The 16,300-nt window shown below is 44.0% G+C and overlaps 1 protein-coding gene across 1 annotated transcript; it reads right to left on the bottom strand.

Annotated features, from left to right (window-relative positions):
* Window positions 1–1,042: 1,042 nt before the first annotated feature.
* Window positions 1,043–11,936, bottom strand: slc29a4a (solute carrier family 29 member 4a; the record flags this gene model as incomplete). The annotated part of the gene is made up of 10 exons (XM_079281037.1): window positions 1,043–1,414; window positions 2,544–2,784; window positions 3,728–3,915; window positions 4,072–4,192; window positions 5,960–6,228; window positions 6,340–6,414; window positions 7,907–8,035; window positions 8,701–8,814; window positions 8,971–9,102; window positions 11,702–11,936. The coding sequence occupies 10 exons, from the start codon at window positions 11,934–11,936 to the stop codon at window positions 1,269–1,271; spliced, it is 1,650 nt and encodes a 549-aa protein (XP_079137163.1). The 3' UTR covers window positions 1,043–1,268.
* Window positions 11,937–16,300: the final 4,364 nt, after the last annotated feature.

Genomic DNA, 16,300 nt, shown 5'->3' with positions numbered 1-16,300 from the left:
AGAATAATGTTCTTCATCATTGAAAATAAATACAACTGACACTTTTGTAATTCAGATTCTGAGTGGAGACAAACCAGATGGACTGGGACGATCTCAGTACATTTTGGTGGGGAAGTCAATTGAGTCCAGTTGACGCGTCTACTGTTGTTTTGTAATTGAAATAACTTAACAACTCAGAGAAAATCAAGTGTTGACAGCATCGTGTATGTCATTCATTAGAAAACTGTTATTCCTTAGAAGGCACAGTAAAATAAAATTAAAAACTGATTTTCCAAGTTCTATTTCTGTGTTGCAACAGTTATCACTTCTTCTGCGCTCATACTGTACATGTGAAAAATATCATTTTGGAGAATTGTATCTCAAATATTTACTCTTCCTATAAGTGATTAGAATATGTTTGATGACTCTTGAACTCAAGTGGACTTAAACATATCCAATCAGATGTGATTTGGGGCGACTGGATTTCCGTCTCATAATTCCACATATTCCATTATACTCGCACATATGTCACACGACAGGAGCTTCCGTTTCACTGTCAAGTAAAGTGGGCCTATAAGTTGCTCTTGTTGTAGCTTTTTAAATGGTGCAGTCAGAGATTATAATTAGGAAACAGCTGGAAAACAACTGGTCCAGAAAAATCCTCAGTGGCATCATCTCTCTACTCTGAATATCAACAATGTGAAATGTGTCCTATGTGACACGTGACACATGGTCTCCTCGAAAACGGTGACCCGTTCGCTCCCTGCAGCGAAAAACCACTTGACTTGACACGGTACAAATGTCAGCCGGTCTGTTAGCACACACATGCAGACGATAACTTCACTGTGAGACACTCTAAGGGCTTCTGTTGACACATGTGCGGCTCCTGTTCTTCACCTCCCGGGGAAAGTTCATCACAGCAGAGACGGCCGTGACATTTGATGGTCAGTGGACCGCCAGGCTGGAGAAATGTGCTACGTTTTTACGGTTTAACATCATTTCCTCCATTTTTATCTGATTCCACTTTCTTTATCCAGTGAGCCACACTGAAGGACAAAGGAGAATACATCTCTCAGGGTATGAACATGAACCTTTAAAGATTCTTTACGGATGTCTTTTCGTCCTCCGCAGCTGGACTCGAGTCCACCAGTCTACGCTGCTTCTCCTGGCCAGGATATTGTGTTTGTAAATGGCTGCGGGTGTGTGTGTGTGTGTGTGTGTGTGTGTGTGTGTGTGTGCATGTATGTGTGTTTACATCCGTGAGTGTGTTTTATTGTGTGTGTGGACATTCAGTACCCGGTAGCGTTGGCATGTGTGTGCATGTTGAGTGCGTCGACGTGTGTTCCTGGTCCTGGGGCAGCGAAGTTGTAAGTTGCGTACGCCACGGCGGAGCCCAACATCAGGCCGGTCATATAGGAGACTGTCATGGTGTTCCCTGGAGGGACACAGAGAGAGGGAAGCTTTCTTTATAACCGCCCTTGGCACCGTAGCGCAAGCCTCCGCGGATGGACCACGAGCTATGAGGATGCACAAGAGTGTTGATGCTGAACTTGCTGTTCGTTGCATTCGTCTCTGAAACGCCAGAGGGTGTCCAAACTACATGTACTGTTAAGAAGCAAGAAGTCAACAAGCGCTACCGGCAAAATGCCTTAAACCAACCTGCACAATACTAAGGAGGAATTGTAAACGTATATCTCATATTCATGGACTACTGTATTCCCTTCATACAAGCCCTGTAAAGAAGTCAAGTATTAAATGCTGCTACAGAGTGAAGCTCACACTGACACCTCCGGCACAGTTATCGACATATAAGACACGACAGCCACGTCAGCAGCTCTGCTTTTTAGCCAAATGCTACAACAACATGCTGATGTTTAGCAGGTATAATGTGCATTGTCTTAGTTTAGCGTGTTAGCATGCTATTTCAGTACATACTAAACTAATGGTTGTTAATTATAAACTTGACATTTTGAAAAATACGCTAATTTGCTTTCTATTCGAGGGTCGTACGAGAAGATTGATATCACTCTCATGTCTGGATGCTAAATATTAAGCTGCAGCCAGCAGCCACTTAGCTTAGCATAAAGTAACAATCTACCGACTAGCACGTTAGCACAGTTCATTAATGAATACATTATATCTTGTCTCTTTAATCTGTACAGTACTGAAGAGTGTGCTAACTGTGTGTTGTGGTTTTAAAGGGAGGTTTTAAACCACAACTTGTCGTTTTTACACCATTGAACAGACTAAAACAACAAGATACATTGTGTTGATGAGAGAGCTTTAGAGGTTCTGGTAGTCTTTGTACAGCAGCTTTGTTTGTCCGCCCAACAGTCCAAAACACAAAGATACTCAGTTTGCAGAGGGAAGCAGCAAAGAGTCACATTTGAAATGCTGGAACCTCCGAAAGCTATTTTTGTTTGATAAATTACTTTTCTGTCAATCAACTAATCTTTTTCGGAGCTGTTTCTCTCTGACATGAGACTGAAAGAAGAATAAAAATCAACATCACAGTGCCAACCGATACAAACTATGCATCTTTACACACATTTATTTTAACTCACCTGCCAACTCCCTCTGTTCGGGCGGCACTTTGCCCGCAGCCTGGATCATCGGCACAGACCCGAAGTAGCCGTTGGTGACTCCCATGAGGAGGGAGAAGAGACAGGGCCAGGCGGGGTGGGACAGGGTGGGCGCGTTGGCCGGGTCCACGCACATGACAAACAGAGGGATGAAGACCACCCTCAGGCAGGAGAAGAAGAGCAGGCGGCCTCCGGACCAGTCGTACGGCAGCGCTGCGAGGATCTGAGGACAGAGCAGGGACATGTTTCAAAGACGCTCGGGGTTAAAGTCTGCTTTATTGAGATTCAAGTTAAAAATGAGAGCTTAGTCCCTGTTCTGTAGAAACTCTCTCAGCCGTTGGTTGACTGGCTGCTTATTGCACTTTCACGAGAGCACAATAAGTAACTCAGTTCTTTCTACTCTATTCTTTCTCTCTTTCGATATAATTTATCTTCGCCAGCCTTATCTTTTACTCCCCAATTTCAACAAAATGCTAAATTTGCTGCGAAGACAAAGTCAAAATCAGAACAACTTTCAAAGTCAAAATTATGACTTGAGGACATCAGATAAGGTTTCATTTCTGAATATTTGAATAAAGCCTTTGAGCTAAGTGCAATTATCCCAAAATAAACCATCTTTCTCTCAGGTTTAATAAATGGAGCGACTCCTTTAACAAGGTCAATTCCAGTGTTGCAGTGTTCCTTCGTCTCTTTCCTGCTGCTGATGGAAGCCTGCAATTAAATCCCAGAATCTCAACAGGTGTGAAATCAGAGATTACCAAGAGCTAAGTGAATCTTAGAACATAAATGATGAGGTTACAGAAGGAAATTATGAATGCTGGTATCCCAGTCGATCAAGTGTATTTTAGGGCAAGGGCATATTTCTCCCTGGGGATGATTCATATTTGATATTTTACAGTTTCAATTTGATTCATTAAACTCTGTTTATGAGAAAAGCACCGACAACGGTGTTTTCAGTTGTTCCGGCTGATTAAAGCTCTGGTAAGGTGGAAGTTTGGGGAAACTACGCTGGAAATTATTTCATGTCACCAGTCACAATTCAAAAAGTAAGTTATATTTTTGAAGATAACATTTCAGAATGAAAATGGCCTCGACATCGTGTGAGACATGTGACATAATAGTTAAATGTTACTGTATTTTCATTTTAAAAGAAATGTGCGTCTCACCTTGCCAACGAAGTCCGACATGTTGAAGGTGGCCATGATGAGGATGGGCATCCACTCTCCTAAGGTGGCGTTTCGTATTTCTGACTCCAGGCCGGGAAACAGACACAAGGTGATGCTGTAGGTCACCGCTATAGACAGCATGTAGGCCCAGATCACACGGGACACCACGTAGCGGTGCAAGATCATGTCTGCATAGAGAAGACACACGGACACACAGGCTGATATTTAAACGCTCTCGCTTGAACAGTTTAATCCTCGAAGAATATTCTCCTCTTCCCATGAATGCATTTAAAGTTCATGTCCATCTATTGGAGCCAGAGGGTAATTGACGTGAGCGAGCGTACCGCGGACACCAGGCCAGCTCCTCCTTATCTTGGCCTTCGGGGCATCGAATCGCACGTAAGTCCCTCCCTCAAAGTCCTCAATGACTTCCTCTGACGGCGTCGGTGCCGTCCCACCGTTTCCCTGAAGAGACACACACGGACCGTTTATTCAATGCTTTAATAAAACAAACACACGACGGGCAGAACAACATTTGAGGCCAGTCATTGACATTACATCAACAATTTAATTCCAAACTGAAATAGAAAACACATCACCCCTTTAATGACCAATTGTCAAATTACTCGGCAAAAGTCCTCATTTTGTTCCTCATTTCCCCGAAAAAAAACAGTCAAGGCGTCAACAGTTCATTAAGAAAACACTAGAGGTAGCCACCACACCGTAAATACACATATTATTGTGCAGCGGTTTAGTAGACCGGCCTCCTGGCGGCATGACATCAGCTTTTTATGGCTGCATGAGTAATAGAGATGATCACTGTGAGTGGCTGCAGGTTGACGTAATGATAATGGGGAGACTACAGATTGGACTGCAAATAAGCCCCAGGCACACGCACACACACACACACACACACACACACACACACACACACACACACACACACACACACACACACACACACACACACACACAGTCTACAAACATACATTTCCTCTTCATACAAACATACAAGCACATCCTTCTAGTCATGCTTCTTAATAAACACGCACCTTTTCATATGCACATCACACACTCACACACACACGCAGATCCATTCGTTGATTGGAGGGACTTGCGGGCCAGAAGGCACCACTCTTCTTGATTAGCCCTCAGCATAGAGCGCTCAGTATCCCCAGGCAACCAGAACAAAGAGCTGCCTGAATCAGCCCCCAGATGCAGAAAATGACACACACACACACACACTTGTATTGCGTGTAATGGCGGACAAACACACGCACACATGAAAAGATGACAGCCTGAGGTGATGTGTCTTCCTTTGAAGGCTCAGAGCACACGCACGCACACGCACACACACACACACACACACGCACACACGCACGCACACAGTGTGATGAGGAATATCAGCTCCATGTCTTCAGGCTACAGAGTGCTGCTTCAAGCATGAATACTACCGGTAAGTGGATGTACCTCTTCTTCTTTCATTTTTCACTCATATTTTGTCTTCTTCTCAGTTGTGTTCCCCCCCCCCCAGTGTCTCATCTCTTTGCCTCAACAGTTTTCTCCTACAACCTTTTTCCTCTCAGTGTCATGACTCATTTTCTTTCTGTTCGCAAGAGGCCTCAACCTCTCCCTTTCTCTCGAAAATTGCATCTTTTCTCATCTTTTTTTCCGCATCACCACTTTCATCCCTAATAACCTCTCCCAAAATCCCTTTCTCTTTCTCTCTCAATATTTCTCTTTCTGAGTGGCAGCCCAAAAGCAGCCCAGCGCAGCTCAAATAAATGATACTGCATTTTAAAACCCACACAGCCCTCCATCCCTGCGTGCACGCTCCCACTGAAGAAGCGACACACACACAAACACACACACACACACACACACACACTCCTCACAGAAATCGACGAGGACACGGCACCACAGTTTAGAGGCCTAACGGTTCCTCCCCGTCTTGCTGTTGCAACATTTATGAAGGATTAAATGAAAATGAATGAATGAATAGACTAAAGTTTAATGAGAAAATGTCATCTAATGTTAAGATGTTTCACTAAATAACACAAACGTGAGCCTCGTGGTGGTGAGGAGAAGTCACCAAAGTCAGGAGGAGGTATGGTGAATGTCTCGGCACTATTTCACGGCTCTATTAAATGAGAGATTAACACAATGCTACTAACACGATACATGCACAGTATGCATAGATAGGTAGAGCCGATAATCTGTCCACAAACTTACAAATCTTACGTCCTCTGCGGTGACATCGTGGTGAACTCGGTATCCCGTCCCGCTGTCGTGCGGGTCGTGTCCTTTGACCGGACCTTTGCCTTGGGCGTGGTTGGTGTAGTAGCGGACAAACTGAGAGCGGCGGACCAGCAGGTGAAGCAGGAAGCAGAGCATCTCCATGCTGATGGAGACGAGGAAGAAGATGAGCGTGTTCCTCCTCTCGTCTGGGATCAGCAGCTTGGTGAAGATGCGCGACAGGGAGATGATCACACCTGCTGTACCTGGAAGGAGCAAAGGGAGACGTAGCCAGAGAAAAGACAAAGGAACGGGGGGGCGAGGGAGGCGACAGCAGGGATATGGATGGAGCGATGCGTCTGTGTGAGTGTACTTACTCTCTCCAGTCATCACCCCCTGTGTGTACCTCTTGGGCAGCATCCCCATGTAACCATAGAAACTAGACTGCTGCACTGGGGAGGGATGAGGAAGTGTTTATCAGTGCAAACAGTCAACATTGAAACAGCACGATTCATTTAGAGGCACAACTTCCTGAACGTTTACACGCCACTCGAGGGAGAAGCCGCTCTGACCGCCGCACCGCCGCTAATTAAAGTCTTTCTACCGTTGGCTGAAAGGCTCCGTGATCACACTTACAGCAGCTAACAGGAAACACGGATCAGTGTATCAGGGTCCTGAGCAGCAGCTGACGCGTGTTCATTTGACGGCTCTGACTGAGCACCACAGTTTTTTTATTACTCTCTACATGATAAACAGGAGGTGGACTTTAGAACATCATGAACACTTTAACTTTAGCTGTTAAAAAGAAACAGTCTTCACGTTCTCTAAAGTGTTTCATGGGACAACACAACTCCATTTCATTCATGCTTCAAAACCTAGTTATTGTGTCAGTAAATTGGTCAATGCAATGAAAAGTCATCGTGATCATAATGTTGAGAGGTTTTGTTCACTATGGCAGTCAACCCAGGAAATGTTTCTTATGAACGAGTCTCTCTTTGTTGACACTGACTGCTTGCTGTACTGAACAAGACGTGTTGTTGAGCTGAATGCTGTCGTGGATCGCTCTGAGCTTTTTAGAATCCCATTGCAACATCAGGTCAAAGTTTACTCGGGCCGTCACAGAGCCAATACTGTAGAACACAGAAAAATGACATCAAACATTTTGATGTATACAGTACAATAATTGTGTAGCAATGTGTCCTGCACCTTTCTTCTTTACGTGAAGTCATATACAGTGAACAGAAAATGAGCCACAAAATGACATCTTCCCCAAAAGAAAACGATGAGAAAACATGCGGTAGTTCAGTGAAAAACAACAAACTGTACCTCCACACCGTGTGTAACACCATGCCATAGATATTTATGGAATATACATGTACGACTAACAGAATCATCTCATCAGATTTGATCAGCGAGCCATGTGCAAGTGGTTATTGTGCAAATTGTAGACAGTTGTACTCTTTTGAAGTGTCAAAACACATGCAATTTGCTTGGACGAATGATCGATTTAAATCTGTTGTGAAGAACCGTCCACCTGACAAATTGAAGTCCAATATTCACTCTCCTTTTACCTCTGGTTTGTCTCAACCAACTCCTGGGGGAAATATGTGGATCTTTAGCTGCTAAATGCTCCGCTATGTTTGCTAACTGTGTCTGTCAGCTGTTTGTTTGGTGCTGTTTCCTGCTGTGGCCGACAAACGAGTTGAGTTGCAAGAGTCAAATAAAGCAGTAAAGCTGCATCCTAGAAAACTCAAATAATGAGCTGAGAGTCGCTAAAATGTGGATCTTTGAGGAAAGCAGAGTCATAACTCCCTGTTGTTGTTGTTTATTCATTACACATCTGACCCATGAGTGCAGCTTTAAGGAATGCCCTGTACTGCATATATACCGTATATATATATTGTATGGAGACATGGACAGACAGACAGACAGATAGACAGATACCTGTACATCCAAAGGCCACCACTCCCACTGACACGAGGTTGACGATGTAAGCCTGCCTGGTGGTGAACTTGGCCAGCCACACATCAAACACACTGACAAAGACCAGCGGCCCCAGAGCAAATATGTAACCTGCAAAGAAAGAGAAAGACAGACAAGTGAAGAGACGCCACTGAACCAGGTCACGTTGCGATACCACGACTGAACACATACTTGACAGGGCCGACGTGAGAGCAGTATCGCTTCCATCCGAGGTCCGATCGCGAGTTTGTAAACTGCAGAGACAAGCTCTCCAGCCGACAACTCACTTCACAAGACGTTTCCTCAAGGATGAGAGCAGAGCTATTTCAAGCTGCAGAGGTGGTGGAACCTTGCTCTTACATGCAACGTATGTGTGATGATTTCAAAATGATCCGAGGGGGACATACATTTTTAAAGATTTGTTATTTTCATATCGGGTAGGCTGAATAGCTTTAAAAAACTGCTTTTTAATGAGTAATTTTGAGGCAAAGTTAAATCTCTCCAGTGTATCCGGCTACGTCTTTCGACAAACTTGATGCAAAGTCTGCCTCAATGTGCATGCTTGTATCTGAATAGTCGACTTAAATAGCACAGTGAGTTCGCTTTACTGGTTTGAAAGCTGACAGCAAAACTGAAGATGATGCAGGATTTTAAAGAAGCTAAAAGCAAAACAAAAAAAAATACCCACACTCTTGAAAGACTAATAAAAGAGTAACAGCAGAAGTCCCTGGAATGAGGAATGTTTCGCCATGTGAGCGGGTTTCTGCTGGACTTACCCACAGTGATTCTGGTGTGCAAGCTGAGTCTCTCCACCAGCACGTTGTTGAGGATGACGGCCAGCAGAGCCACCATGATGTACGTCAGACTCATGTCGAACACTATGGACGTCCCTGAAGCACACACAAACACACACACACGTGACTCGTGGGAGCTGGATTTGAATGTGCACTCTCTCTGGGTGTGCGCGTGTCTGTAGAACTCATGCATTCTGTGAAAAGGTGCAGTTATCTCAGAACATTCACGGCTTTCTTCATGCACATTTATACCTTCAAACTTGTGGTGCAGGTAGTCCACGTCAGTGATGAAACTGTTGTAGGGCAGCAGGAAACCCACGCCAGCCAATAGCATTGCAAAGTAGATGCCATGGTAACGGTCGTCAGGGATCGGCTCCTCAAAGTCTGAGGGGGAAGAAAGGAGTCAAGGGTTAGAGAATCACAAAAGATCACACTCAAACAGTGGGGATAAGAATGACTTCAAAAGCTCTGAATTATAGGTCTGGAGCCCACAGCTCGATCTTCATCAAAGCTAATCGGGATGAATGAAGCTGTAGCAGCAGCAGTAAGGCCTCCGCTCCAATGACGGAGCAGCTGATGCAGCAGAGGACCTCGTTCCTGTTGCGTCAGAGATCGATCGGAGGAACTGCTGATCGTAGACCAGCTGAGTAGTTTCAGCTCAAAAACTGGATTTTGTGTTTTGCTGCTGATTCTGTTTCATGGTTAAAGTGTGACGTGCCGGTTCTTTATACCACGCTTCATAATCCTGTGAGCCTGCTGTTAACTGCTCCAAACCATTTTTGAGCATTTTTATTTTATAGTCGAATAAAGAAAAGAAAAGATGATGATGAAGATGATGCATTTCTTCATGTTTAATGTAATTTGTTGCTACCTGGGACTGATCAATTATTTTCCTATTCCTCTGATGATGATGAACTTGATTTCTCAGTAATGAATGTTATTTTGTTGTAAATAAATTACTATTTCAATCACCATAAATAAATAAATTTAAAAAAAATCACAACATACAGTTCCTACAAGATTTTCCATTTCTGCTGTTCTGACGGTTTTGTTGTTTCTGGGTAAATAAAACCAACCCTGGCATGAACTGTGTAGTGAGCAGTGAACATCGCCACGGCTGCACTGACAGAAGAACAGATCACCGCCTGCAGAAACCTCATGAAGAGAAAATCCAATAAAGGAAACCACAGCACCGCCCTCACTGTGTAACTGACAGTTCAGTGCAGAGCCTGACATGACAAACCTTTCCGACATATTCTGGGACTGTGTGAAGATGATGTGGGTGCTGACGGAGGTGGACTTTGTATAAAAGCAGGACAATCTCTGTGGTTATTGATGTTTTTTTTTGAACCCTCCTCTTGACACACACAGCAAAGAGTGTTAAACTGGTACAACTTGTTTGATAGTGCACCCAATTTAAACCCTAATATCTTAATGGAACATCGAATGCGGGCCACCGGCACACTTACACATGAATAAAAACCCTGATACAGAGAAAGACCTGCCGTCCTCGGCATACGGCAAAGACCATCGTTATGAAACATAACCCCTTATACTTTTCCTAAAGTCATTCAGTACAACTACAGATTACAGATTGTAGAGCAGCTGATGAACTTTAATGACAGACTAGGATTAATTCAGTCTTTGAGTCTGTCTTTCAAAACCTTCGTTTCGCTCTTTCTTCTTTAAGGGAAGCGACAGACTGCGTACTTATATTTTGTTAGCTATGAGATATTGAGACTGACAAGAGGCAAAGGATGAAGAGAGAAGAGGGAGAGCTGTCTGAAAAGCTCGGTCCCTCGCTGCAGGCCGTGTCCTTGGTCACTTGTGATGGGATTAACGTGCCCTTTGTGCAACCTGAGTAACCAGGCAACACAGCAATGTTCTCTGAACAGGCCTGCATCCGGTTTGTTTTTTACACATTTCCTCTCTCTGTCACTGTTTTTATTCCCTCAGCCTCCACCATCATCTGCAAACACAAGCGCGCACACACACCCGCTGGCAGCGGGTGATTGACATGTAGCGTGGGTGTTGCTAGATGATGCACTGTCAACTACAAGATGCTTTATTTTGTCTTTTATCAACAAGCCATCTGTCCCTGGTCACTCAGCAAGCTGAAGCTAACTAGGCTAACTAGCTTCCACGTGGAAAGTCGAAGCTAGTTGTGCAATGTCAGCACCGTTAGCTTAGATGTTCATTTTCATTCATTGAACTTCAAATCTGCTGAGTCGTAAGCGGCTTCTGCACTGCGTTGGTACAAAGGAGGGCAGCTAGCTTGGGTTAGCCGTTTCTTTTTCATGGGTCCACGAGTCACATAAGATGTCTTCTCTTTTGCGATCACAATTTTCATCAAATAAATATAAACGCCAAGGATATGTAGGCTAAACTAATTGCTGCGCATTAATTATCTTAATTTTAGTTTGACTTCAATAGACTATAAAATATATAGAAATGAAACAAGACTGGATCAGATTGCTAAAATAAGACGACTGCACTAGTGTAAAGAATGTATCTATCCATCTACTTCTCTTCCCGTTCTTCCTCTTTTGTTTCTCAGGAAATATGATTCATATATTTTACAAACAGGCAAAGGCAAGGGGCAGTTTGCCATCAGACTGTATAATCTACATTGCAAAAAAAGGGTGTTATTCGCATATAACAATTAACTTTAGTGCAGAATCACCATCATTTCACCATTCCCTGGAGTTGTTGGGGGACCCTGGCAGTAATTGTGGATATTACTATTTATGTTCATGATATTCTGTCCACCACCAGTACATACACACATAAAGAATATAATGTGAAAATGTGCTGCTGGTGCTCCACTAAGCATACTGTGAGAAAAGAACACACTTTGTTGTTCCTGGTATTTTGGAGTGTGACAGATATTCCTTGTTGCTTGTCCATCTATTTATAAGACCAGTACACACACACACACACACACACACACACACACAGATAGACAGAATGTAAACTCCCTCACCGGGCTCGGACAGCGCCAGCACTCCTCGCTCCGGGGCATCTTTACTAATCTCCTCCTCCTCCAGCTGGTACGAGTCGAAGCTGTAGCTCTGCACCACGCCGCTCTCTCTGCCCTCCCTACACACCTCCCTCCCTCCATCCCTCCATCCAGCTCTTCCTCCATCCCTCCACACATCCCTCTCCTCGGGCATCTGGACCGGTGTGGGCCTGCGGCGCTCCGCTCCCACCGAGCCCATCTCTGTGCTTCAAATAGCCTATACACACACACACACACACACACACACACACACACACACACCAAACTCTCACTACAAGCTACACTCTCTTGGGAGCGTGCATGTTAAACACAATCCCAGAGACACCCAGGAGGAGAGGCAGGAGAGCATAGAAGTAGAATAGCAGGAGACCTTCAGATGATGGAGGATCTGCAGCGGGAAACAGGAGACCGACGTGGAAACAGAATTCAAATGTAAAAGAAGAGACAGAGATGAAAGAATACAATCATAAAAAAACACATCCTGTCAGTGCCTTGCTGAAAGTGACAAGAGTCAAGGTTATACACTCCAAAGAAAATAAGTTTGCTGTGTGTGTGTGTGTGTGTGTGTGTGTGTGTGTGTGTGTGGGTGTGTGTGTGTGTGTGTGTGTGTGGGTGTGTGTGTGTGTGTGTGTGTGTGTGTGTGTGTGTGAGAGGCATATTAAATGAGAGAAACAGTGACAAAGGATGCATGACTGGATGACAGACAAGGTGGGCGAAAATGCAGCTCTGCATCCAACTAACAGGCACTACATCACAATGTAGAAGAGACGAGACTAAATGAACCACATTAACCACACATTTTGATGATCTAAATCATCATTTGATGAGCCAGTTGACAGCTTTACATTTCAACTCTTCTATTTACATCGATATCAATTCAATAGATTAATCAAATATCAAGATGGTTTCTGACACTTTTTCAGGATCAACTAATCGTTTAATTGACTGAACATCCAGCTCTATCATGCAACATCGTCATCTTTCGAGCAGTTGAAATGCGGCTCAACAACCTGCTTCCACTCACTCAGGGAGCTGTTATTCTTACAATCTGCATCAATATAAATGGGTATTGACATTATTCCTAACGCAAACACACACACACACACACACACAAAGCATTCATGTGCACACCTGTGGTTACACAAACGCTGGAGGACATCCGCACAATGCAGCTCTGTCACCACACATCGACCCTGCGGCCTCGCGGCCAGCCTGCTCACCTCTGACGGCCTGCAGACACGTCTGGTCTACAAAGAGGAAGCAGCTCAGTCACGCGCCTGCTTTGGTTTTTTTAGGGTGAGATCCTATTTTAAAACCCCAGCTGCAGGATCAGGTGGTGTAACGAAGGTTGTCTTCTCTGTAATTTGGGTTCACCCAAATGCCAAATGCATGATAGTTTTATCATGGATGCAGAGAAAGGAGACGTGTTGTTCAACAGAGGCTGCGTCTCCTGGACATAAACACTGAGCGTCTTGTGGAAAACGTGTGTGTGTGTTTTATCTCAAAATGATGCCAATTCGCGTCTACGGAGCCATCTGCAGTTTCCTTTCCAGACTTGAGGCGGCGCTCGCAGCCGACCTCCTTTCAATGAAAAGGCTCCAGCCTGCGACCATAATTGAATTGCAGTGTAATATCCCGCTGTAGTTTCTATTGTTTACTTGAATAATGATAAAATGAGCATCACCAGTGAGCAAAATCACTTGATTTTGCACCTAAATCAGACAATCAAAAAACCTAAATGGGGAAAAGATATTTGTGTTGAATGTATTAACTCCAAATCAATTAAGCTCACGTGTTTTTGCTTGTCAGCTATCATACAGGCGCGTGAGAGAAATTAAAATCAGAGGGCTAATTGATCGAAAGCAAAAACACGACGGCAGAGCAGTGGAGGACACACAGAGATGCTCTCTCAGTTATTCCGCTTCTTCTTTTCCAAATCGTCATAAAAACGAACACAATCAAGTCCAACAAGGTTCAAATGTCGCTTTTATGTCCCTCTTTGGTTTCTGACTGCGACCACGGCGATTTCTGCCTCAAATGCAAAACAAAAACACACAAACAACAGGTCATTAATGGACCCTTTACCTCCGGTGTCTCCTCTCTCGCTCCCCCCCCCCCCCCCCTCCGGCGTTTTACAGCAGCAAGAGCGGAGTCCAAGCAGTGGGATCCTCGAGGTGGTCTCTGCCGGACGGACCTTGTCCCCCCTCACTCAGCCCGTCTCCATCAGACAGAAGGGAAGCCCCCGGTGCCGTCCTGCCTGCAAGCGCTCCTAACGCACCATCCAGCAGGGGAGAAAAGGAAGCGTGCATGTATGGATGAGGAGAGCGAGGGAGGGGAGGAGAGAGGAGGAGGGGGTGAGTGAAGGAGGAGGAGGGGGAGGTTGCCTCTGGCTGTTCATCTTTTGCAATCAGTCTTTTCAAACGATCTGTTGGAGTCGAGGAGGAAACCATCGAACCCATGCGTGTTTAACAAAACATTGGTTCCTCAATAAAACGCTTTGCGTGCCGATTCAGACGTGCTTTAAATGACCAATGTTGAAGAAAATCACCATATAACTTTGAATTGAACTTGAATTGAACTGAACACATTTTGGGCTCACAAGCAACCGTTTATATAACGTGTTGTGTAACACACATTCTGGTTCATAAACAACATTCTCAGGAGGTGATTAGGGCGCCAGACAAACTAATAAATCTCTCCTGTTCGCACCAAATTGCCAAAAGGTTGACGTCACCAGAACATCGACATGAGAACATGCCCTAGAGACCAGATGTGCCTTGTTTTTCAATTCAACGGACTGGTTTGATTGGTGGAACGTAGTTTAAGGGGCGTGCATTTTGACTGTAAGAGTAATCTGTGAAAAGTACATTGGAGTCGTTTGGATATACTGAACTTGTTGATGTTGACTTGATCTTATTAAAACACTTCCCGCTGGTTGCAACTCCAGTTCGCCTTCTCGTCTCGTCATTTTGCCACAACACCAACAGAGTGTACACATCATGGAAATAGTCGATTGAACTGGGAGTCAATAATACATTTCCAGGGAAGAAAATTACTAAATTCATACATTTTTTTAAATGATACAGGCTAATATAACGTATGATTAGCTAAGTATGTTTCACCCTATACAGCAGAAATCATCTCTTTACAGTATATCTAAAGGCATATTTACAGCACTAAGTCAAGTAATAATATAGTTATGACAGAGGAGATCAAAACAACATGAAGGAATAGAATAACATTGCATTACACCGAATTTCCCGGTGAGCGAATACAGTAAATCCCAGGAGGTCCTGCAACGTTATAAAGTTCAAATTTTTCATTCAAGATTTTTCTCTTTGTCTACTTTTTGTCTTTTATTCATCTCTATTTGGCTTTATTGGCACAGTATGAACGTGTGTTGCCAAAGCACATAGATAAGAAAAACCGAGTAATCTAGTGGATATTAAAGGGGAAAAACAAGAAAGGGAAAGTCACATTCACACACACACACACACACACACACACACACACAATTTTGGCTCTGCAGCCTCCGTGTGACTGACAGTTTTATCAGTTTAGTTTAATATGCTGATGCTTTATTTTTGGCAGGGACTCCGTCATATTGCACCCCCCCCCCCCCCCCCCCACTGAGGAGCAGAGCCAGATGGGAATTAGCTAAATGGTATAGCTGTCTTTTTAGGTGTGCAGTACAACAGACCCAAGATCTGTTGCTTGTGGGTTTGAATGCCGTTTTTTAGAGGTGCTGTCGGAAAAAAAAAAGACACAGTTAGATGTTTTGACTCCTCGAATGCCAAAATTCAGTACAACTACTCATTGGCTTAACATCACAGAGCGCATCGAAGATCAACTGCTCAAACGATGCAGTGCTTCATGTCAAAGGTTTATCCCATCAGTGTACCGAATCTGTGGTGAATTATGGCATTTACAACCAATGTCATGCTGATCTTCAGGAGATGATGTACAGAGAGCATTCACTTTGATATTCTCGGTTTCTGTTCTGATTTTATCAAATCCTGCTGCTGGCACATGTTGTACAAGGCTAAATCACATCAAGTGATAATCTATCATGATGGGAGAACAAAGTAAATATAAACATAGAGCCAAAACACGTGAAGAAATATCAACGTGTTTATAGTAAATATATTGTCCAGAATGTAGCTCATTAAAATACAACAGGTTGCACACACACAAAAAGTGTTATAAAGGTATAATAGAGTAAAGCAAAAGACAAAGCTGTATTCTAACAAGTTGCCTTCCCTTACATTTTTAGAGCATCACAGCTTTGAGAAGACAGTAGCCGCTCTGCTGACTGGACTGGACCTCCCTGCTGCTCTGATCTCCATAGGATTGCTGTTTCTCAGCGTCATCCTGACTGCATGCTTCATTGTTCTCACACTTCATACTCTGACGAGACCATACTGCAGCTTTTCCTCAAGGATTGACCGCAGATTGAGAACAAAAAGGTTTACAGCAGGCTAGTTTGGGAGGTTCACATTATCAACGTATGCTTTATCACAGCAACTATTGGATGGATCCGTGTCCCCCTCGGAATAAATTAAC

This window comes from Melanostigma gelatinosum (assembly GCF_949748355.1).
Source record: "Melanostigma gelatinosum genome assembly, chromosome: 13".
NCBI classification, from domain to species: Eukaryota; Metazoa; Chordata; class Actinopteri; order Perciformes; family Zoarcidae; genus Melanostigma; species Melanostigma gelatinosum.
This window is presented reverse-complemented; position numbering and strand designations above follow the sequence as displayed.